Source organism: Tupaia chinensis, unplaced genomic scaffold (genome assembly GCF_000334495.1).
Source record: "Tupaia chinensis unplaced genomic scaffold, TupChi_1.0 Scaffold143894_1, whole genome shotgun sequence".
Classification (NCBI taxonomy): Eukaryota; Metazoa; Chordata; class Mammalia; order Scandentia; family Tupaiidae; genus Tupaia; species Tupaia belangeri.
Genome location: NW_006203745.1, coordinates 806813 through 833144, shown reverse-complemented (window position 1 = coordinate 833144; position 26332 = coordinate 806813). Strand labels below are relative to the sequence as shown.

At 35.6% G+C, this 26332-nt stretch overlaps 1 protein-coding gene across 1 annotated transcript in view; it reads right to left on the bottom strand.

Annotated features, from left to right (window-relative positions):
• Nucleotides 1-26332, bottom strand: part of UBA6 (ubiquitin like modifier activating enzyme 6) — an 84285-nt gene that overhangs the window by 31896 nt on the left and 26057 nt on the right. The window contains exons 8-15 of the mRNA XM_006165321.3: nt 24600-24722; nt 22734-22857; nt 14285-14388; nt 12795-12857; nt 11961-12037; nt 10854-10920; nt 6023-6166; nt 4367-4434 (exon numbers count right to left, since the gene is read on the bottom strand). Of these exons, the coding sequence (XP_006165383.1) occupies nt 4367-4434; nt 6023-6166; nt 10854-10920; nt 11961-12037; nt 12795-12857; nt 14285-14388; nt 22734-22857; nt 24600-24722 (770 nt within the window). The remainder of the gene's footprint in view (nt 1-4366; nt 4435-6022; nt 6167-10853; nt 10921-11960; nt 12038-12794; nt 12858-14284; nt 14389-22733; nt 22858-24599; nt 24723-26332) is intronic.

The following is a 26332-nucleotide window of genomic DNA, read 5'->3' as shown; positions in this document are numbered from 1 at the left end:
GTGTATGAGTGCCCAAAATTCCAAGAGGAGAATGGAGAAGGAATTGCAGTGTGGCTCATTCACCCAGGAAGGGTGATTTCTCACTTTGTCTCTCTCTGTCTCTCCAGCCAGCACATGTGCCCTATAGCAAAAAATCTTTTTTCTTTTTTAAAAAAAATAAAAATAAAAAAAGGAAGACCTTTGACTTTGAGGAACTTATGGATGAGCATTTGAGTTGTGAATCCGTTTAAACAGAAGGCAAAACTTCAGGTTATGTGTATTTTATGGAGAATAAATCTCTAAACTTCTATTAGATTCTCAAAGAGATTTGTGACCCAAAAAGGTGAAGAATGACTGAGAAAAATGTTGAAGACAGTGATCTTTTTTTCTAAATCTGGTATCATTATGGTATTACTTTTTTTGTTTTGCCACAGGGAGTGTGCACTCACCAGAGACACAAAAAGACAAAGTGAGAAATCACTCCTCAAGGAAGATGGCCATGCCGCAATTCCTTCTCCTCTAGTCACCTTTTGGGATTTGGGGCATACACTACACATGCACCTGGAATGAGTTTTTTTTTTTTTTTTTTGGAGAGGTTTTTTGCTATAGGGCGCGTGCGCTCGCCAGCCAGACAGAGAGACATAGAGACAGAGAGAGAGAAATCACCCCCCAGGGGGGATGGTCACGCCGCAATCCCTTCTCCTCCATTCTCCTCTCGAGATGTTGGGCACGCACGCACATGCACCTGGCGTGAGTTTTAAGCCACCGGGTCCAGGACGTGAACCGCGGTTGACTACGTGGGAGTCCAGCAACATAGCCATTACGCTAACTGCTGGTTCCCAGCACCTGGCATGAATTTTAAGCCACCAGGATCTGGGACTTGAACTGAGGTCGACTATGTGGGTGGGAGTCCAGCAACATAACCATTATGCCATCTGCTGGTTCCCATTATGGTATTTTTATAAATTGCCAGACAATGTGTGCATTCACAAGAAAGGGTGAGAGAGAGAGACAGGTAGAGAGCGAGCAGCTGAGAAAGTACTCCTCTACAGCACATAGTCATGCGGCAATCAATCTCTCTCCCCATTTCTCCTTCTGATCAGGATTTAAGACATGAATGTACAGGTGCACAGTGTGTTTTTTGGACCTCTGGGGCCAGGATTCGAACCATGGTTGGACATGCAGGACTCTATGCTATAGCACTGAATTACTGCAGTATGAGCTGGCCCTGAAGTTCACTTATTTTATTCATGATAGAGATCATTTGCATGTGAGAGACAGAGAGACAGAGACTCTCAACAGGGTCTCCTCACAGAGTGATTCCCTACCTTTGGCCCTCCAGGCTTGCAAGGATCTTGGGTACACGCATGCATCTGGCACATTTTCAAGCTGGCCTGGGGATCTATACCTGTAGTTGCCTATGTGGCTTCTCACACTGCAGTCCAGCTGGCCACCAAATTGGGCCCATTATGGTATTCTGAATGCTAATTGTTCTCTTGGTATAAAGTTTAAAACTTTATATTCAGGCCAATTTAAATCTGAGGTGTGTCCTGGCATGTTCAGTGAAGCTATGCTCTAAACTCTTATCTTCTAGACTCCCAAAACACTCAGATAAAAAGCCATTTTAAATCTGTGATATTCAGGGAAGCTATGCTCAAAACTCCATATTCAAGACTCCTGAAACACTCAGACAAGTCTCCACACACAGAGTGGCCACAGTAGCCAAGCATCTGAATACTTTTAGGTTCACTGATATCCACAATGCATAGTGATCCTCCTGCTTTAAGGAACTTATTTTATAAATCTGCACTCATAATCACTTTCTGTGGATACCATGTTGCCAAACACCATAGAGATATTGTCACAGAATGACCAGAAACTACTGCAGAGGCACAAGAAATTTGAGAAACCAAGAAAATATCTTTACCTAAGGGAAAAGAACAATCCTTTATCATCCACAGACAGTATGACAGAACTCGTGAAAATATTTGATAGAGAATTCAGAATATTCACAGTGACAAAACTAAACAAGATGCAAGAGCTGAGAGACAAAAACTCCAGAAAATGCAGGAGGAAAGAGACAACAAGTTCCAGGAGGAGAGAAAGTTCTTGCACGATCTGAAAAAGGAAATATACACCATGAAAAGGAATCAAATGGAGCTTTTAGAGATGGAGGCTGCAATACAGGAAATCAAAACCTCCCTTGAAAGTATTAAAAGCAGATTAGTCCATGCATAAAAACAAATCTCAGATATTGAAGGCAAAACCTCTGACCTAGAAAAAAACAACCCAAAAAACAAAGAAAATAACAAAAAAAATAAGAATACTGTATAACAAATAGTAGATACTATTAAGTGCCCAAACATTCAGATAATTGGTATTCCAGAAGGTGAAGAAACAAATAAGGGCATTGATAATCTATTCCATGGAATCCTGGAAGAAAACTTTGCAAATCTAAAGAGGCATTCCAACATCCAGACCCAAGAAATACAAAGGATCCCTAATAGAAACAAACCAAGAAGATCTTCTCCAAAGCACATCATAGAAAGATTGGCAAAATCCACAAAGACAAGATACTACAATTGGCAAGAGAGAAGCATCAGGTTACTTATCAAGGTTATCCCATCAGGCTAACATCAGACCTCTCATCAGAAACAGTGCGAGCAAGGAAATAATGGGGAAATATATTCACAGTGCTAAGTGAAAAACAGTTTCAACCAAGAATACTATACCTGGCAAGATTATCCTTCATATGGGAAGAAAAGATAAAAATATTCTCAGATAAACAAAACCTGAAAGAATATACCAACACCAGATCAGCGCTTCAATAAGTTCTGAAAGGAGTACTTTACCAGGAAAACTAAAGATATATACAGAAATAAGAGAACAGGGGACCAGCAGTTGGTGTAATGGCTATGTTACTGGACTCTCATGTAGTCGAGTGTGGTTCGAGTCTCAGACCCGGTGGCTTAAACTCATGCTGGGCACGTGTGCATGCGTGCCCAATATCCCGAGAGGAGAGTGAAGGAGAAGGGATTGTGGTGTGTGATTTCTCGCTTTCTGTCTGTCTCTGTCTTTCTGGCAAGCGCATATGCCCTACAAAAATAAACCTCTCCACCCCGTTCCCCCAAAAAAGAGAGAGAACAAAAAGCAACCAAGAAAACAACCAACTTAATGCCAGGGACAAGAAATATCAATAATAACATTGAATGCTAACTTCCAGGATTTAAATGGAAAGATTGGACCATAGTAACACTGCAAATTCAACAGATGAGAGATTAATTATGTAAGACTGAACTGGTGAAACAGAATTTTATTACTTTTGAGTAAAACATTATTGACTTTTTTCTCTACTATGCTTTGTTTTCTTTTGAGCTGCTGATAGGTTCATTAATTTGTTAAAATGTTTCTTGTTTATTTGTTTCTTTGAATGGAAACAGGAACTTTTCTCCCTTCCTAGCCACTCTGGAATTGAAAATATTTGGGAGTATTCTTACTGTGTGGCAGAAGGGTTATTTGCATAAGTTCAATAATACCTGTTGTCTTGAATCAGAAATTGGAAATACTCGTTATTGGACAGGCCTTTGACTGGAATGTCATTATCTGAAGATTAAACCAGAAAACTATGACTTAAGGTAGATCTCAAATAAGTCAATACAAGCTCTTGGAAAGATGACCTGGTACCATAAACAGTTCTGCCTGGCAGAGAGGATTAGAGAAGCTATATGAAAGAATTCGTACCATAAAATAACCTGGACTTTTCCAGCCCAGCTTTGTAATCAGAGATTGCAAAAGAGCAGCCACAACCAGAGGATTATTTTGAGGAAGGCACTGAAGAAATAAAAAGAGACTGATCTTTGCTATCAGATGGTATAACACAGAATACTTGGTAGGCAGAGCTGAGCTTGGAAAGTTCATGAGTGAATTTTGTGCTGGGTGTTTGCTTTTCAACAGACCTGTAAATATTTTCTCAAAGATATTTCAAACCATACTGTCTCTGTTGTTATAGAGTCACAAAGTTAATAACAAATATTTTGAATATTATCTTCAAAATTCAGTTTTTTGAAATTTTAAAGTTGTTTATTAACTGTTAAGAACTATAGAGTATGAGTAAAAAGTTTTGATATGTAAAGTAAATGTTTGTGGGAAAACGTGAAAAATAAATAAATGATTAAAAGGCAACTTTATATTCATTATGGATCAAGTGGTAAAGAGATATGGGATTATGAGGAAACGTGAGATGATCTCTAAGTAAAGAAACACTTGAGAAGTAAAAGAGTTAGGGGACAATATATCTAAAACAAATGTATATTTAGACAAAAAATTTCAATCTGTTTCCTTCTTATAAACATACAATTAGGAAAAGTAACAAAAAATTCAGTATTACCTTGGGAGAAACTCTTCACATTCATGTTTCCCTAGGAATTCGACAACATCTGCTGCTTCAAGATATAACTTAAAGTAAAAGATTAACAGACAAAATTTACCATGTATAAAATTCAATTACTAGAAAAAGAAACTCTACTTTTATACAGGTATTTAATAAACATTAAGAGAAAAACACATTTAAAAAAATGTCAATTAGGAATAAAATATTTTAAAAATACAGTTTTAAAAAATACAATATACATTCCTATATTCTCTCATTAAAATAATGGTAAAACCTGAAAAAAATTTTAAAAGATATATAATTTGATTTATGTCACTCAGCCATTCTAGAAATGGTATAGTCTAAACTTAAAATGAAATTTCACTGCTAAATCTATTTTTCATAACTACATAAAAACTCTGGAAGCCCCATTCCATTTCAGCTACATTTGAGTAAGTTAATTTGATAACTTTTTTAAAAGAAAGTACCTACACTGTATTTATTTTTGAGCTTGGATACATTACATATCTCAGCTAGAACTCTGTTATATAAGGAATAATCTAGAAAGCCATAATTTTAGCCTTTCAAAAAATAGCAAACATGGGGCTAGCTGGTGGTGTAGTGTTTGAGTCACTGGACTCCCACATGGCTGAATGCAGCTTACATCCCGGACCCAGCGGCTTGAAAGTCATGCCAGTACATGTGCATGAATGTCCAAAATCCTGGGAGAAGGAATTGTGGCATGGCCATCCCTCCCAGGGGGTGATTTCTAACTCTCTCTGTCTCTCTGGTGAGTGCATGCAACCTATAGCAAAAACCTCTCCCTTAAAAAATAAAAAAGCAAACAGAATTAGCTAAAGTTAATTAAAAAAAAAAAAAAAAACAAGAACCAAGTTCCACTCTAATTTTTACTTAAAGTAACACGTGTGACTGAATTTAAACCATACTAAATTACAAGAACATAAAATCTATTTAATGATATAATTTATATTTACCATCATGCTAAGTTTGATCTAAATCAGATTTTTACTAATGAACTTGCATTCTGTGTTAAATAATCCAGCAGCGAATAGTGTTATAAGGGTACTTTTAAAATATAACAAAACAATGAATGTTATTTTCAAAATGTTTAAATTATTTCAAAAAAAGGAAGGGCCAAAAAGAGTGTTCTTTGATTCCTTCTGCTAATTATTTCTTCTGGTAACAGAAATGAGGGGTTTTATTCCATATCGTGAATATATACCCAGACCTCTATCATTCCCGTACTCTACCTTTAGAAGTTTATACTTAGAAAGGGGTCCTGAAGATATAGGATGGTCAAAGACTCTATGGAACAAGTTCCGGAGTCCTAATAGCTGATGAATAATAAGCTAATAATACTGAACAACTAATAATAAGAATGAAAATTCATCCCCTTAACTGTCAACTGAGGACCAATATATCTGAGAAGGCAACTTTGGGTTATATCTCTAAAGCCCTAAAATATAATTTTTTCAGTTTCAGTTACTGAATTAAATTTTGGAGGCAGATTACCTGTATCTCTTACATGCATCAAAAAATATTTTAAGGTTGTTTATCTACTGTATTAATACAATTTTCTACTATATAACACATAGTCATTTTAGTGGAAAATTCAACTTTAAATGTAAAGCAATGCTAAAATTCAGAACTAACCCACTGGCACAAAGGAGAAAACTTTCCTGTCACAGCTTTTAATACTTCTTGGCTGGCAACACCTCCGACTGCTGCAGCAAGTGGGGGTAAAATACCTCGAGCAGTCCAAGAGAGCCAATGTACAATATCAGCATTTACTTCAGGCTAAAACACATGCAATGAAAAACAAAAATATTAACAATATTCACATCATAAACTTAAAGTTTCAATCACTTAATGTTAAAATTATTAGAACTTAATTTCTAAAAAAGCTACTCAATTTCCATAAATAACTTTTATGTCCTAAAAAATGTCCTAACCTCACAATAAAAGGCCAGTTTGCATGTTACCTTAAGCAGAATTTTCCTTTACTAGTACTTGATCATTTTTGCTTTCTGACTCTAAAAGTTACCCCAGGCCATCACTAAGAATTAAATGGAACATATACAATTTACAGTTTTTGTTAAAAAGTAGTTCTGTGGGGGCCAGCAGGTGGTGTGGTGGTTAAGGGCGCTGGATCTCTTACATGGCTGACTATGGTTTAAGTCCTGGACCTGGTGGCTTGCTTTCTCACCCCTTTCTCTGTTCCTCTCTGGTCAAATTAAATAAATAAATAAGTAAATAAATAAAGCTAAATAAAATAATTCTATTTTTTTTTGGGGGGGGGACAGGTTTTTTTGCTATAGGGTGTGTGTGCTCGCCAGACAGAAGAGAGAGACAGAGAGACAGAAAATGAGAAATCACCCCCAGGGGAGATGGCCACACCACAATCCCTTCTCCTCCATTCTCCTCTCAGGATCTTGGGCACACACGCACATGTGCCCAGCATGAGTTTTAAGCCACCAGGTCCGGGACTCGAACTGCGGTCAACTATACGGGAGTCCAGCGACATAGCCATTATGCTAACTGCTTGTTCCAATAATTCTTAAAAAAAGAAATAGCTCTGTGATGCCAGTCATATGTATTTACCAACAGCCAGTATTTTTTTTTTAAAGCTAGAGGAAAACCTTGAATCTAGATAAATAAATAAAATAAAATGATCCATAAAAAATTAAAGTTCTCAGATTGTGTTGGAAGTGGTAAATAAAAAGCTAAATTATGATGACTAATGAAGTAATACATTGTTAAAGAGATAAAGTTCCCAATTACTATACTTGAAAATTGTAATTATAATTCCCAAAATAAAATTTATCAGAATATTTTTTTTTCTTTTTTTTTGGAGAGGTTTTTGCTATAGGGCGCATGCACTCGCCAGACAGAGAGAGACATAGAGACAGAAAGCGAGAAATCACCCCCGGGGGGGATGGTCACGCCACAATCCCTTTTCCTCCATTCTCCTCTCGGGATCTTGGGCAGGCACGCACGCACACGCGCCTGGTGTGAGTTTTAAGCCACCGGGTCCGGGACGTGAACAGCGGTCGACTATGTGGGAGTCCAGCGACATAGCCATTATGCTAACTGCTGGTTCCCAAAATTTATTAGAATTTTAAAGGAAATATTGGAGAGTTCAAACATGAGTTCTAAGCCACCGGGTCCGGGATGTGAACAGCGGTCGACTATGTGGGAGTCCAGCGACATAGCCATTATGCTAACTGCTGGTCCCCCATCTGGTGTGTTTTTCAAGTTGTTGGGATTCAAACTGTGGCCAGTCATGTAGGATCTGGTTCCCTTAACAACTAGGCTATGGTGTGAGCCCTGGAGTTACCATTTTAGAGAAATTTCTCATTCATGAGAAATAAGTACTTGGAGATGTGTGGAAAATAAAAACAAAAGCATCTTAAACAGGAATTTAAAAACTGAGAACAGAAATGATTCATTCCACACCTATCAAAAAGAAGGAAGAATAAAAAAATTAAGAATATCTGAATCTACATATGGAAATGGGCTCACAGTGTATCTGAGAAAAGTGACCAAATGATAACTCTGAGCTATAACCTGGTGTAACTATTATTCTTTACAGAGGTAGACAACATATATAGCGACTAAAGTAAAATACAAATCAAAACAAACAAACAAACAAAAAAGCCACCCCAGATTACTAATAAGAGTAGGAAAATTAGGCTGACATCTCACTTCTCAACAGCATGAAATAAAACAAGGTATCAATGAAGAAAGTAAGGGCTTAGTTGTTTTTTTTTTTTTTTTTTTTAAGGTTTTTGCCACAGGGCACAGGTGCTTGCCAGAGAGACAGAGACAGTGAGAGAGAAAATGAAAAATCACTCCCTACATGAAATGGCCATGCCACAATCTCTTTTATGCCTCTAATAATTTTAGGATTCTGGGCATCCACTCACAAGCGCCAAGAGTGAATTTCAAGCCACAGGATCTGGAACTTGAAGTGCAATCAGCCACATTAAAGTCCAGAGTCTTAACTACCACACTCCACAATAGCCCTGGGCCTAGAATTTTATATCCAGCTAAGTTGGCTTCCAAGTATGAAGGCTACATAAAAAATTTAGAGCACATAACGATCAGGAATATTTTAATTCTAACCTCTTAGACTCTACAGATCAAACTTGGTTTCTAAGCTTAAAAGTCACAATGATCAAGACTGTATGATATTGGGAACCAGCAGTTAGCGTAATGGCTATGTCGCTTGACTCCCACGTAGTCGACCGCGGTTTGCGTCCTGGACCGGGTGGCTTAAAACTCACGCCGGGCGCGTGTGCGTGCGTGCCCAAGATTCTGAGAGGAGAATGGAGGAGAAGGGATTGCGGCGTGACCATCCCCCCTGGGGGGTGATTTCTTGCTTTCTGTCTCTATGTCTCCCTCTGTCTGTCTGGCAAGCGCACGTGCCCTACAGTGAAAATCTCTAAAGACTGTATGATATTGGCAAAAGAACAGAAAAAAAAAAATCAATGTGAAGATTAAATACAGTATGGGATTAGACTGACATATATATGGACCAAAAAACGTTGACATAGGTAACGAGACATTTCCATGTGGAAATAACGGTCTTTTCAACAAACAGGGAAGAGTAACTGGACATTCATATATAAAAACTTAACCTTGGATCTATACTTTGCATGGTATATGAAAATGAACTCACAAAACTATACGTAAAATTAATATACAGTATGTAAACTTGATCTATACTTTGCCATGTCTTTTCTTTTTTTTTTTTTTTTTTAAATTGGCAGGTGTGTGTGCTAGCCAGAGAGAGAGCAAAAGAAAGAGAGTGAAAACGAGCACTTTCCAAGGTGCACAGTTATACCAAAATCCTTTTTCTTTAATTTCTCCTTCCTGTCAGAATTCTGGGCACACATGCATTTTGTCTGTGTGTTTTTCAAGCTTATGAAGCCAGGTTTTAAACTGCAGTCAGTCATGGAGGATCTGCCTTTCTATGTATAACACTTAGGCTCTGTGCTATGAGACTGGCCCTTCATATCATGTTTTGATCTATATTTTGCACAGTGTACAAAAATGAAGTCAGGAAACTATAAAACCTCTAAAAAAAAAAAAGAAAAGCTTTGTGACCTTAGGCTAAAAATTCTTTTTAGACAAAAACGCAAAAGTCGCAAAAAGACAAATAGGTAAATTAAAACTTTTAAGTTTATCTGTAAAATATGTATCTAATGAAAGATTGATATCTAAAATATAGAAAGAAACGTAAAAAGCTCAATAAGTAGAAAATGAAACATTTAATTGAAAAGCAGGCAAAGAGCTAAAAAGAGTTTATCAAAGACATATGAATGACAAAAAAAGCACATAAGAACATGCTCAAATTCATGTTCATTAGTGAAATGCAAATTAAACCACAAGGAGATATTAAACACATGAAAATGGTTATATATAGACGATACAGAGAGGTGGAGAGAAGAGGAACGCACACAATTCTGATGAAAATGCAGAACAGTACAGGTACTTTGCAGAATAGCTTGGCAGTTTCTCATTGAACATACACCTATCATATACCTAGGTATCTACACAAGAGAAGCTAAGATTCATGTTTATACCTAAATCTGCATGCAAACACTTGTAGCTTCATACATAATTGCTCAAACTGGAAACAATTCATATGTTCATCAACTGTTGTTGCAAGGACAAACTGTGGTATGTCTATACAATGGAATACTACTTAGCAATAAAATGTAATGACCATGCAATGACATGGATAAAACTTAAATTCATTACACATGGGGAAAGAAGTCAGCCTTAAAAGACAACATATATATGCAATAAAATGTCTTTCATATATGGTTAGTGATTTACTGCTTTTGGTTCATATATTTCTTTGTTTTAATTATATAGCATATGAGAACAAACTTTCTTACTACTACTGTTAAGACTTTCATTTCTCCCTCATTTTTCTAAAATAAGAACAAGAGCAACAAACTTTTCAAATAATTGTATAAACACAGCTATGTTGATAGCTGCTATGATAAAATTGTTGCCTTTGACATAACAACATGAAAAATCATTTTCTAGAATGATATGTTCAGATCTAAATTTGATATGCAAAATTCAATAGACATAAATGTATAATGTATAAAAGAAAGGTGATAGTTTATATATGTTGAGTTTTAGGAGGATAACAAATCAAGAAAATCAGAAAAGAATAAGAACACCACTACTACTGCTAACAGCAGTGCAGCAGCAAATGCTATTTACTGTATGCCACATGCATTCTAAATGGTTTACAAAATTATGTCATTTAATGTTTACAACTCTGAGTTAGGTTAATGCTCATTTTACAGGTCTATAAAATAAATCAGAAGAAAGTAAAATAACTTGGTTGATGTTATAGTAAACAAGCAGTAAAGCTGGGATTTGACATATAGAGCATATTAATATATAACACAATATTTATATGTTAAAAAATTTAGTGACAGTCATAACTTTGAATATTCACCTTCTCTTCCAAAGTTTCACTTATATTCATTGCTAGTTTCAACAGCTCTTCTGAATCTTGACGGCATCTACAATTTAAACCAAAGTACCCCAACTTAAATTTTCTCAATTGTCATAAACAAAGAGTCACATAAAAACTAAGACTTAAGAAATATAGAAAAGAATGTGGAATTTTTTTTTTTAAGAGAGATTTTTGTTATTGGGCATGTGCACTGGCCAGAGACATAGACAGAGACAGAGAGAAGGAAATGAGAAATCAGCCCCCATCACCCAGGGCAGATGGCCATGCTGCAATCCCTTTTCCTCCATTCTCTTCTCAGGATTTTAGGCATGGATGCACACGCTTCCAATGTAAGTTTTAAGCCTCCAGGTCTCGGACTCAAACAGTGGTCAACTATGTAGGAGTTCAGCAACGTAACCATTACACCATCTGCTGGTCCCAAGAATGTAGCATTTTTCCAATAGGGACCACAAAATGTTCCACTAACTTAAAGGCAAAACTCGCACTCACACAAAATTGACTTATGTTATATACCTCATACACATAGCTTGAAGTTAACTTTATACAATATTTTTGTATTATAGTGCTTTGACTTTGACCCATCCCATGAGGTTGGGTGTGGATTTTTTACTTCTAGCATTGTGTCTATGATCAAAAAGTTCCAAATTTTGCAGCATTTTAGATTTTTGGATAAGGGATGATCACCTGTTAATGTTTACAGGTTGCTATATCTATAGGTATTATAATTATAAGGGGTTCCATTTTTTACAAAAAATCTGTAATTTCTGAAATACTTTTTATTAAAAAAAGTTATTTTTAAAGGAAAAAAATTCATTGCCCAGGTCAGCTATAGTGGTACAGCAGTTACTCTAGTTGCTCTATCACACTGAGGCAATGTGGAAAGATCCTGGGTTTACATCCTAAGGTGTCCTTGTGTACTGCGGGCAAGTACATGTGCCTGTGATTCTGGCTGGCTGAGGCTGGGGAAACGATCGCAGCATGATAACACTGTTGGGGGTACCAGTCTCTCTTTCTCTTTGCCTCTCTATCTCATTGAAGAAATACATACATACATACCTACACAAAATGAGAACAAACAAAAATTACCTAATATTTGGCTTGCGACTGTAGTTCTCCTGAAACTGGTCCAAGGCAAGCATAGCTGTGTGAATCTGTAAAGGGACCTATTTAAAAGATTAATAATTGGCCAACATTATTGAGTGTTTAATATGTGACAGGCACTGTACTAAATGCCTTTAACATATTTAATTTAATCCCAACAATAAACACATTAGCTTAGCACTATTATTGTATCTAACAGATGAGACAGACGAGGCTTAGAGAAGTGAAATGACTTCAAAGCTATAAAGGTATATTTAAGCAGCAGCTCCATGTTTCAGTTCTAGCTGGTATGACAGATATTTACTATTGTAGATTATCCACATGAAATTTAGTAATATAACTAAAAACAGTAATAAAATGTTTGTACAAGCTCATTCAGTACTTTTTCCTTATCAACATTCAAATTTGGAAAGTTAATTCCTTATCACAGATTTATTTACTGATCAAAATTACAGTGATTAAAAAAATAATATATGCTTAAGGTTGGGTTTGAAATATGTATTACATAAAACTTTGCATGGTTAAAAATCTTTTAATAAAAGTCATCTTTGTATAAGTTACTGAAATCACCTTTACCTATCAAAGTTAGCAAATCAGTATAAAAGTCAAATTTTTTCCCATTATTCCAATACTTTTTCTATAATACAAATTCCTATTTTTAAACTTTGGGAGTCAATTTTAGATAAGTGAGTATAACCTTATTAAGAAAACCTGACATCAAATTATATACAAGGTTACTCCATTTTAACTTTGTAATCACTTACCAATTCCCATCCCCCATTCTGCTGCCTCTCTCAAACCTGCAATGTATTTATTTACCTCAGGTTTGCTATAATCCGGAATAAGGCACTTTGGATGTTTTATCTGTTTCTCCAATGGTTCCTAAGAGAAGAAAAAATAATATTTCATAGCAAGTGATTACTTTACCAAATTTTTAAAATTAATCTTTTAAAAAATTACTTTATTCAACTTTAGTTTTTAATATGATCAGAGAGGGTCAGAGTGAGAGAAAGAGTGAGGTAGAGGGAGGGGGAAAGTGAGAAAGCAAGACACTATGTCTGGGACTCAAATTGCAGTCACCCATGTGGGAGTCTGGCACCCTTAACCACCATGCCACCTGCTGGCCCCGACAAAATTTATTGTTAAATGTCAATGAACTGAAAGCAATGGATATTTCCCAAAGGTCTGCAATAAATAAGGTTGGGCTGAAATGTTTTAATCGAAATATAAAATATCTGCTATTTTCTTATCATCACATTAAAAAAATGTTAAATACAATAAACCAATCTGCTCCACATAGTAAATCTGGAAAAAAATCAGTGAAAGCATTTGTATACTCAAAAAAAATTTGTTATAATCTAAAAGTTACCATACTTTTCTGATAAGAGGTTATCAGGACTTATTATGCCTTACGAGATTTGAATAGGTACTCTAAGTTAAGTTCTGTGTGGTTCAAAGAAACGGCACAACATAATCCCCCCGCACCCCCAACAATTCTAAACATCCACCAAATTGGAAATTATCTGAGACAATCTATCCAACAAAAACTGGAGACAGAGTAAGAGGAACTATGTGGGGGCATATTTGATTAGCTGCACTATTTTAAATGTTAAAAAGCCTGAATTAGAGGCCAGTAGGTGGTATAGCTGGTGCTGGCCTCCCACATGGCTATGGTTTGAGCCCAGGAACCAGAGGCTTGAAAATCATGTTGTGCACATGTGTGTGCGTGCCCAAAAATCCCAGGAGGAGAATGGAGGAGAAGGAACTGTGGTGTGGGCATCCCTCTTGGGAGGTGATTTCTCACTTGCCCTTTCACTGTCTCTCTCTGTTGAGTGCATACACTCTATTGCAAAAATGTTAAAACCAAACCAAACCAACCTGGACTAATAAGCATGATTTTTGAAATTCCTTTTATTTTAGCAAAAATCAAATAATAAAACAATCTTTGCCAAATACTTAAAAAATATATTACTTTTACCTTTTGTCTTAAGGAGGGAAGAATAATCAACTCTGATGATTCAGAAAGGTTATAATTTATTTGGGGTATACACACACCTCAGTTATATACATATGGAATTCTAGCTAGAGAAGATGTCTATTATTTTTTGGGGGGGTATTGTTGCTATCAGTTTATTTCCTTAGATTGGGTCCATTTACCTCAAAGTGGATGCAAATTACAAAAATAAAATATGCTCACTCTTTTAATTAACTATTCGGTTAACTGCACCATTTTATTACTTTTTTAAAATTCTGCCATTCTTTCTCTATTAAAAAAAAAAGGTATATATAAGCAGATAAAAAATACTTACAAAGCAAAATGTTTTAGGAGTCTTAACTTGGACTGCTATGCCTCCATGTAAATATGGTTCCAGTTGTGTAGTATCACCAATGCTAAAAGAAAATGGTGATAACACTAAAGGGAAAAAAGTAAGAAAATTAAACAGGAATACAGGTATTTAAAATTGAAGATTTATTGGGTCAGTAGGTGGCATGGTGGCTAAGGCGCAGGGCATTCCCATATGGCTGATCACGGTTCAAGTCCCGGACCTGGTGGCTTGCTTTCTCACTTCCCTTCTCACTGTGTGTCTGTCTGTCTCTGGTCAAAATTAAAATAAATGAATGAATAAATAAAATTAAATAAATAATTCTTTAAAAAAATAAAATAAAATTGAAGATTTATTAACATAAAGATGTTAATCCTTTCCAATTTACAAGCTATAGAAGAGTTTAGTATGGCTTTTTCATTTTTAGGGGAGAAGGAATGTACAGAGCTAGATATACTAATTTTCAAAACATAAATTATTAGGACTTAGCAAGCAAACTTGGAAAAAAAAAACTGAGTGTATTCATTAATAATTCATTAATAGATATTAAAATATATTGGGTCATCGGGAAAGTCATGATCCATTTTTGCATAGAAAAACATGTCATGACTTTCCCGATGACCTAATATCATAAATCCTCAATAATACACTAATTATATGTCATACTAATTAACACAGTATGATACTGGCTCATGAGCAGACCAAGTAAGTTAGAGAATCCAGATAAAGACCCAGGTACACATGCAAAAATCATGATACCTCAGACAGCTTGGAAAAGATGACATAATTCAATAAATAAATCTTTGTGGTGGAAAAAAACCATTTGAGAAAATATCTATTCAAATAGATAAAAGCTGTAAAAGTAGGGCCAGCAGACTGTGTAGCGATTATGTCACTGGACTCCCAGACTCCCACATGGCCAACAGCAGTTCTAGTCCCAGACCCAGAGGCTTGAAACTCACATGGCGCATGTGTGCCTGTGTGCCCAAGATCCTGAGAGGGAAATGGAGGAAAAGGAACTGCAGTGTGGCCATTTCCCTGGGGTGGTGGGGAGAGGGTGTGTGATTTCTCACTTTACCTTTCACTGTCTCTGTTTCTCTGGCAAGCATATGCACCCTAAGGCAAAAAAGTTGTAAAAGTAAAAAAGATTTAACATGATTTTAAAGATAAAAGCACTGAAGAAAAATTCCTTTAAAATCTTTTTTTTAATTAAAATATTTTTACTTAACATTATTTATTTTAATTTGACCAGAGAGAGAGAGAGAATGAGAAAGTAAGCAGTCAGGTCTGGGACTGAAACTGCAGTTGACCATGTGGGAGTCCAGCGTCCTGAACCACTATGCCACCTGCTCTCCCCCTTTAAAATCTTTTTTTTTTTTTAAGAGGTTTTCGCTATAGGGCGCGTGCGCTCGCCAGACAGCCAGAGAGAAACATAGAGACAGAAAGCGAGAAATCACCCCCCAGGGGGGATGGGCACGCCGCAATCCCTTCTCTTCCATTGTCCTCTAGGGATCCTGGGCATGCACGCACACGTGCCCGGCGTGAGTTCTAAGCCACCGGCTCCGGGACACAAACCGCGGTTACGTGGGAATCCAGCGACATAGCCATTACGCTAACTGCTGGTTCCCCCCCCCCCACTTTAAAATCTTAAAGGAAGGCTTTTCTAAGTAATATTTAAAAGAAGTAACACTCAAAAGTCCTGACATAAAGACTGCAAAATCTAATTATAAATAGTATGAAATAAACACCCATTGCAAGCAAAGTCAAAAGATAAATGCAAACAGGAAGAATATTTTCAATTCACATAAAATAAATAGGCAAGGGGCCAGCAGTTGGCGTAATGGGTAAGGCTGATTGTGTTTTCAGTTCTGATCTGGCAGCTGCTTTCTCACTTTCTCTCTCTCTCTCTGGTTAGAATGTGTGATCTATAGAAAAATTAAACAACAACAAAACAGTAATAATAAATAGAATTAAATAATTCTTAAAGAAAAAGAAACTGGTAAATATGACATGCACACACACGCGAACACACACACATATATACATACACGGGTGTACTAGGAATGGCTAAAAAATAATAATACAATAAGAAAATGAAAAGGATAGATGGATGGTTCACATTAAAGAAAAAAATCTGTTCTAAAATTTAAGATCTCAGCCTCATTTATACTAAAATTAAAATTATGCTTTGGTAACATTTTTATCCACACCACGAAATATTACGTAGTCATAAAAAAAAAACTTAAAAAAAAAAAGAATACTACAATTACTGATGTGAAATGATCAAGTTATTTTTTTAATAAAATTGTAAAGTATAACATTATGCATAATATGCCACCATCTGTGCAAAAAAAGCATATGGAAACCCTAGAAGGACACACAAGGAACTAAGACTAGTAGTTACCTGTGGTGGGTAGGTGAGAACTGAGGAATTAGAGGCAAAGATGGGCAGAAAACTTATCCCTGTAAACATTAATCCTTGTCTCAGGGCTGGCAGGTGGCATGGTGGTTAAGGGCGCTGGACTCCCATATGGCCAACCATGGTTTGAGTCCTGGACCTGGTGGCTTGCTTTCTCACTTTCTCTTTCTTCTCCTCTCTCTCATTCTGTCCTTTGCTGGTCAAATTAAAATAAATAAATAAACTTAAATAAAATAATTCTTTAAAAAATATTCACCCTTGTCTTTGAACTACTTGCTATTCAAAAAAATTCAAATTAAAACACCATGTGACCTGTGCTCTTCATTTAACATATAAAAAGATAAAAAGGTTGGTAAGGTAAACATTAAAGTTAGCTGCTATTACTTCTGGAGAGGGGAAGAGGTTTAAAGTAGGATTCATTTTTAACCCCAAACATACATACATACAGACACATACACATGTTAATCTAGAATAAGCATATATTAACTATTAACTATGTTTTTTTTTTTCAAATAGCAGAGCAGTAACTTCCAATTAATCAACTTGAAGGAAAAAAGCTTTATCAGCAGCAACTCTTTTTAAATATTCACCCTTATCCCCATAATTTTGTGGTATATAATGCAGATTTCTACCACTGCATGGACCCCAAAAAAAAGGTAATCTTTTTTTTTTTTTCCTTTTTTCTTTTTTTGGAGAGGTTTTCGCTATAGGGCGCGTGTGCTCGCCAGACAGACAGAGAGAGATAGAGAGACAGAAAGCGAGAAATCTAGGGCGCGTGTGCTTGCCAGACAGACAGAGAGAGAGAGAGAGACAGAAAGCGAGAAATCACCCCCCAGGGGGGATGGTCACGTCGCAATCCCTTCTCCTCCATTCTCCCCTCGGGATCTTGGGCACGCACGCACACGCACCCGGCGTGAGTTTTAAGTCACTGGTTGTGGGACGCGAACCGTGGTCGACTACATGGGAGTCCAGCGACATAGCCATTATGCTAACTGCTGGTTCCCAAAAAAGGTAATCTTAAGTAATGTAGTCAATTTTCATAAAAACAGGCAAAAATTCTTTAATATCAGTGATCTGAGCTTGCACTTTGTTTCTTACAAGAGGGATTTTTGATATAGTGTGGGTGCACTCACTGAAGACACAGAGAAAGATGGAGAGAGAAATGAGAAATTATCCCAGATGGGGTGAATGGCCATGCCACAATCCTTTCTTCTTTATTTTTCTCTCAGGATTTTGGGTGCACGTGCACAAATGCCTACTGTGAGACTCAAGATACGTGGTCTGGGACTCAAATGAAGGCCATGTGGTAGTCCAGGGTCCTAAAATCTATGCACCTGCTGGCCCCTGAGCTTGTACTTTAAGACATTTACATGTAATTAGAAAATAAAATAATTTTGTTACCAAAGATGTTTAAATATGGATCTAAAGTTTTATCTATTAAGAGTTTGTAACAGAAACTGATTTATTCCCATCCTAAGGATACATTTTGCAATCATTAAAAAAAAGTAATTTCATATACTAGTCTATACACTAATCACATATTTTCAAATGCCCTAAAGATAAAAACATTTCACTCTCTCAAGAACAGGTATAAAATAAGCATGCTATATGGCTGCGTTATAGGCTGTGTAGCACTGTCTTTAACTCTTTAACATGGATGAAAGAAAAACAAAGTATGCCAATTTAGTACCGCTGTTAATTCATTATCTTTAACTTCAAATGAGCCCTGTGTGAAACCTGATAATCTCTCCGTTTAAAATGCTTACTCTCCTCAAACTTCTGACTCTTGTACCTTTCCTCTTCTTTTGGTCAATGACAGTACACAGATTCAATGGGAAAAAAAAAAAAAAAGACCCTGTCCACTTGAAGACTTCATTGCTACCTCACCCAATAAGCCTAAACTGTACTCATCACCTTCTCTTTAAAATCTACTCTCTGTCTTGCACTCTTTAAGTATGTTACCCATGTATGCTCACTCTGGCATATTTCTTAAGGTTCCTTGAGTTCTGTATTGCAGCTGAGCCTTTTACAGTTTTTACATAGAATATACTTTTTCAACATCTTCCAAGTCAATGCAACCTTCAAATTTTAATCAAGACACCCTGTCCTCACTGCTGCTGTCCCAAAACTAGGTAGGTAGGTTTCCTTGTCAAGAATAGAGTTCCCAAAATGCCTGTACTCTCTTAATATCTTTGCTTAACATTTCCTCACTTTTTCATGTTTTGAGGCCAAGAACTATGAATCATATTTATCTGTACTGATATTGTACTCCCAACACTGAGTACAGTGTCTGAACTATAAATGTGGTGATTAATGAGTAAGTATATGTAAATTAATAAAACATATCAAATTACCAGTTATTTGTTGTGTAGATCCATTTAAACTTGTCATTCCATTAATTTCTCGAAATGTTAGCAACTGTCCTGTCTGAAGTTTGTGAGGATGGTTTTCAAGGCAAGTTACAATGCCAGGATTAGCCTAAAAATAAGGACAACCTATTAAAAAGCAAATTCGTGTATTCTTCTAGTACAAATTCCAAATCTCACACAATAGCAATGTTATCACAAAATTCTCAGAACCAAGATTTTAAACCATTATTCCCCTCCTGTATAAAAGCAAGCTTTTAAAAAGCTGTCACAAAATAATGGTCACATTTTTACTATTTTTTTTTAACAAATGTGTAAATACATATAATGTCTGTAGGGAGATATTAGAGATCCCAGAGAAATTCAAACATTTTATAGATTCAAACATTCTTGTGACTTGTAAAAAAAAAATTCAAAAGTTATTTAACATGTTTTAAAGTCATGTTAGAAAAAACTATGACCATAAAAGATGAAACTCAAACTTTCAAAACTAAAGAAATCTAAGAAAGGAAGATGGAGATTTTACAGGCAGAAATCTGGTAGTGGAAAGCTTGCTCAACACTTTAAAGAAATAATGTAGCTTATCAGCTTATTTCCTACACTATTCAATAGAAGAAAATATCAATGCAATACAAGAATCCAGCCTCTTGGAGTCTGTTATAAAAGTGTATTGTCTCAGGGACAAACTAAAACCAATTAGAGATGGCAAGAGGTTGACTAAACATTAACATGCCTCAAAGAATAACTCAGGTGGAATAATAAACCACTTCACAAACAAAAAAAAAAACATTTTGTTTTCAGTTCTGATCTGGCAGCTGCTTTCTCACTTTCTCTCTCTCTCTCTGGTTAGAATGTGTGATCTATAGAAAAATTAAACAACAACAAAACAGTAATAATAAATAAAATTAAATAATTCTTAAAGAAAAAGAAACTGGTAAATATGACATGCACACACACGCGAACACACACACATATATACATACACGGGTGTACTAGGAATGGCTAAAAAATAATAATACAATAAGAAAATGAAAAGGATAGATGGATGGTTCACATTAAAGAAAAAAATCTGTTCTAAAATTTAAGATCTCAGCCTCATTTATACTAAAATTAAAATTATGCTTTGGTAACATTTTTATCCACACCACGAAATATTACGTAGTCATAAAAAAAAAACTTAAAAAAAAAAAGAATACTACAATTACTGATGTGAAATGGTTATTTTATTTTTTTAATAAAATTGTAAAGTATAACATTATGCATAATATGCCACCATCTGTGCAAGCATATGGAATGGAAACCCTAGAAGGACACACAAGGAACTAAGACTAGTAGTTACCTGTGGTGGGTAGGTGAGAACTGAGGAATTAGAGGCAAAGATGGGCAGAAAACTTATCCCTGTAAACATTAATCCTTGTCTCAGGGCTGGCAGGTGGCATGGTGGTTAAGGGCGCTGGACTCCCATATGGCCAACCATGGTTTGAGTCCTGGACCTGGTGGCTTGCTTTCTCACTTTCTCTTTCTTCTCCTCTCTCTCATTCTGTCCTTTGCTGGTCAAATTAAAATAAATAAATAAACTTAAATAAAATAATTCTTTAAAAAATATTCACACTTGTCTTTGAACTACTTGCTATTCAAAAAAATTCAAATTAAAACACCATGTGACCTGTGCTCTTCATTTAACATATAAAAAGATAAAAAGGTTGGTAAGGTAAACATTAAAGTTAGCTGCTATTACTTCTGGAGAGGGGAAGAGGTTTAAAGTAGGATTCATTTTTAACCCCAAACATACATACATACAGACACATACACATGTTAATCTAGAATAATAATATATTAACTATTAACTATTTTTTTTTTTTTTCAAATAGCAGAGCAGTAACTTCCAATTAATCAACTTGAAGGAAAAAAGCTTTATCAGCAGCAACTCTTTTTAAATATTCACCCTTATCCCCATAATTTTGTGGTATATAATGCAGATTTCTACCACTGCATGGACCCCAAAAAAAAGGTAATCTTTTTTTTTTTTTCCTTTTTTCTTTTTTTGGAGAGGTTTTCGCTATAGGGCGCGTGTGCTTGCCAGACAGACAGAGAGAGAGAGAGAGACAGAAAGCGAGAAATCACCCCCCAGGGGGGATGGTCACGTCGCAATCCCTTCTCCTCCATTCTCCCCTCGGGATCTTGGGCACGCACGCACACGCACCCGGCGTGAGTTTTAAGTCACTGGTTGTGGGACGCGAACCGTGGTCGACTACATGGGAGTCCAGCGACATAGCCATTATGCTAACTGCTGGTTCCCAAAAAAGGTAATCTTAAGTAATGTAGTCAATTTTCATAAAAACAGGCAAAAATTCTTTAATATCAGTGATCTGAGCTTGCACTTTGTTTCTTAAAAGAGGGATTTTTGATATAGTGTGGGTGCACTCACTGAAGACATAGAGAAAGATGGAGAGAGAAATGAGAAATTATCCCAGATGGGGTGAATGGCCATGCCACAATCCTTTCTTCTTTATTTTTCTCTCAGGATTTTGGGTGCACGTGCACAAATGCCTACTGTGAGACTCAAGATACGTGGTCTGGGACTCAAATGAAGGCCATGTGGTAGTCCAGGGTCCTAAAATCTATGCACCTGCTGGCCTCTGAGCTTGTACTTTAAGACATTTACATGTAATTAGAAAATAAAATAATTTTGTTACCAAAGATGTTTAAATATGGATCTAAAGTTTTATCTATTAAGAGTTTGTAACAGAAACTGATTTATTCCCATCCTAAGGATACATTTTGCAATCATTAAAAAAAAGTAATTTCATATACTAGTCTATACACTAATCACATATTTTCAAATGCCCTAAAGATAAAAACATTTCACTCTCTCAAGAACAGGTATAAAATAAGCATGCTATATGGCTGCGTTATAGGCTGTGTAGCACTGTCTTTAACTCTTTAACATGGATGAAAGAAAAACAAAGTATGCCAATTTAGTACCGCTGTTAATTCATTATCTTTAACTTCAAATGAGCCCTGTGTGAAACCTGATAATCTCTCCGTTTAAAATGCTTACTCTCCTCAAACTTCTGACTCTTGTACCTTTCCTCTTCTTTTGGTCAATGACAGTACACAGATTCAATGGGAAAAAAAAAAAAAAAGACCCTGTCCACTTGAAGACTTCATTGCTACCTCACCCAATAAGCCTAAACTGTACTCATCACCTTCTCTTTAAAATCTACTCTCTGTCTTGCACTCTTTAAGTATGTTACCCATGTATGCTCACTCTGGCATATTTCTTAAGGTTCCTTGAGTTCTGTATTGCAGCTGAGCCTTTTACAGTTTTTACATAGAATATACTTTTTCAACATCTTCCAAGTCAATGCAACCTTCAAATTTTAATCAAGACACCCTGTCCTCACTGCTGCTGTCCCAAAACTAGGTAGGTAGGTTTCCTTGTCAAGAATAGAGTTCCCAAAATGCCTGTACTCTCTTAATATCTTTGCTTAACATTTCCTCACTTTTTCATGTTTTGAGGCCAAGAACTATGAATCATATTTATCTGTACTGATATTGTACTCCCAACACTGAGTACAGTGTCTGAACTATAAATGTGGTGATTAATGAGTAAGTATATGTAAATTAATAAAACATATCAAATTACCAGTTATTTGTTGTGTAGATCCATTTAAACTTGTCATTCCATTAATTTCTCGAAATGTTAGCAACTGTCCTGTCTGAAGTTTGTGAGGATGGTTTTCAAGGCAAGTTACAATGCCAGGATTAGCCTAAAAATAAGGACAACCTATTAAAAAGCAAATTCGTGTATTCTTCTAGTACAAATTCCAAATCTCACACAATAGCAATGTTATCACAAAATTCTCAGAACCAAGATTTTAAACCATTATTCCCCTCCTGTATAAAAGCAAGCTTTTAAAAAGCTGTCACAAAATAATGGTCACATTTTTACTATTTTTTTTTAACAAATGTGTAAATACATATAATGTCTGTAGGGAGATATTAGAGATCCCAGAGAAATTCAAACATTTTATAGATTCAAACATTCTTGTGACTTGTAAAAAAAAAATTCAAAAGTTATTTAACATGTTTTAAAGTCATGTTAGAAAAAACTATGACCATAAAAGATGAAACTCAAACTTTCAAAACTAAAGAAATCTAAGAAAGGAAGATGGAGATTTTACAGGCAGAAATCTGGTAGTGGAAAGCTTGCTCAACACTTTAAAGAAATAATGTAGCTTATCAGCTTATTTCCTACACTATTCAATAGAAGAAAATATCAATGCAATACAAGAATCCAGCCTCTTGGAGTCTGTTATAAAAGTGTATTGTCTCAGGGACAAACTAAAACCAATTAGAGATGGCAAGAGGTTGACTAAACATTAACATGCCTCAAAGAATAACTCAGGTGGAATAATAAACCACTTCACAAACAAAAAAAAAAACATTGTGGTTTTTCAAGAACTTTTCTTAAAAAGACATAAGACAACATTACAGTAGGCTTAAAAATAATACATAGAGAAACACAGATATTATTAAAATGTATTATCATTCCTTTACATTTGGCTTCTTTAGAGCTTTAATATAAGTTAACTACAAAAAGTACAAATAAATCTTTCAGGTTAAATAGAAATATTCCATTAAAATAGAATCAATGATTTCTCCAGTTGTTTAAGGGAGTAAAAATATTGTTTATATGGTATTAAGAGACTGTGATCAGAAAATTCAGACTTGGGACCAGCAATAAGTGTAATGGCTATGTCACTGGACTACCATATAGTTGACCATGGTTCGAGTCCCAGACCCATGGCTTAAATTCACGCCGGGCGGGTATGCATGCGTGCCCAGGATCCCAAGAAGAGAATGGAGGAGAGAAGGGATTGTGGCGTGGCCATCCCCCCTCGGGAGTGATTTCTCCCTTTCTGTTTCTCTGTGTTTCTGGTGAGCGCACACACCCTCTAGCAAAAACCACTCTCAAGAAAAGAAAAGAAAATTCATACTTTAGGCTTCGAAGGTTAATTAATTCTAAAACATTTCCCCCTTTTAAATAACATTTTAGACATATAATAGATTAAAAAGCTCTTGTCTAAGATGGTTTAATTGTGCCTCTGCCTGTAGTTACAGTGTTGGGCCAGGTGACTTTTAACCTACTGAGTACATCCATGATCTGACCCAGTAAAAATAGTTCAGTAAATACCAAATCATAATTCATAGTTCACAGGAATATGCTGCAGAACAAAATTAAAATTTATGACAAGAAAATGTTGATTAATCAAATCTTAAATAATGTTAGTGGAGCTTCAGATACTTTTAAAAATTTTCCAATTTCAAGTTAGTTTTAATATAATTCAATCAATTAGTTAACAAGATATTCTCTCATGAATATCTTAAAATGCCATTGAAACAAATGAAAAAATACTGTATATTAAAGTATTTTGCTAATAACATCTTTGTTAAATATAGCATTTGTATAAACTTTAAAAAATACGAAAGTTCAATAATATAACCATACTTGCGTTATGTTTGAAATAAAAATTTCTTTTGGTTCTTCTCCTGTTGTGTCTAAAACTTCGAATTCATCACCGAAATCACAAAAGAGCCGTGACCAAATTCCATGTACATCTGCGCTAATGAACTGTGAAATGGCAAAAAACAAGTTCAAGCTTATTTATATAAGGAAAAAAAACACCCCAGTTCAACTAAGGTTCTTTCATAATAATTTCATTTATCATTAATTATATACTTGAAATAGGTAGTGAATAATGAATAGGATAATGTGTAGCCCAGTTTAGGAATCACGAAATTTGGTATTTTGTGAATGTCACTTAGTATGACAAAATTAGAAATGTCTCAGAATGCCATCCTTATCTATTCTATAATTTTCAAGTAACAAAAATTCTGGCGCCATCATAATATTCAAGCACATCTCTAAGAAATAAATATTTTGGCTTAATGATCTAGAAAGAGACACACACACGCACATACCCAGAGAGAGAAAGAGAGAGAGAGAGAGAAAGTGACAAATCCTTGTGATAAAACCTAAAAAAAAAAAAAAAAAAAAAAAAAAACAATCAAAACTCATGGGCTTAAAATGCAAAGATTCCCTAAGACATAGCCCTCTACCTATTTCCACGAACCTAAACTACTGGTATCATTTACTCCTTTTTTTTTTTTTTTAACCTAATTCCATTTGGTCCTGCTTGCCTCTTAGTGTTCCTCAAAAGCACCAAACCAGTTTTTACACTTGCAGGTCTTTATACTTGCTGATTCCCTGCTCTGAATGATCTTCCCAGCATCTTGCATAGTTGGTTCTTTTGCATTATTTATTCAGGGCTCTATTCTAATATTATCTCCTCAGAGAGCACTTTCCTACCTCCTAATGTAGAAGAACTGATCTTGGCTCCTCTCCCCACATAATACAGATATTGTTCTCTATTCTTACTCAGATTTTTTTCTTTGTAAGACTTGAAACTATCTGAAAAACACCATGTATTCTTTTGCTTATTTATTGTTCATTCTCCCTACCAGAAGGTAATTTTCATGAATACAAAAATTTGTCCTATCACTAATGTAGTCCTACCACTTACAGTTTCTAGTACATGGTAGATGTTCAATAAATATTCATTAAATGAACCAAAAACTCTAAAAATCAAAATGATTAACTTTAAAATTAGGTAAGAGAGAGAAGAAGGTTCCACATGGTTCCAACAAACTAGGTATTACAGGGCACATGAGAAATGAAGACTTTGTACTGATAATTCAGCCTCCAGCAAACAAGCTAGCGGCAGAAGAGGCCAGGCCTTCAGAAGAAGGTTCCACATGGCTACAGCGAACTAGAAGGATCTAAGAGCACTGTAGCTAAACATCCAAATACTAATAGGGTTAAAATATTCCTCAATATCTACTGAATCTGCTGCACCAGTGAACACAACAGAACGACAAAGAGATTCTAGATCACCTCTGTCTGCTTGCTCCTGAACATTCAGACTGAACTTCAAGAATCTGAACGAAACTCACCATCCATCAGATAACAAGAAATCACTGCCGGATCACGAGAAATATGGGAAAACAAGAAAATACCTCTCCTCCAAGGGATAAGTTTAACTCTTCTTTATCCACAAGCAGTTTGATGAAAATCACGGAAATGTCTGATAAGGAATTTAGAGCATTCATAATGTTGAAGCTAACAGAGATGGAAGAGAAGAGAGATAATGAACTGCTAAAGAGAAAGGAGAAAGAAGTTGA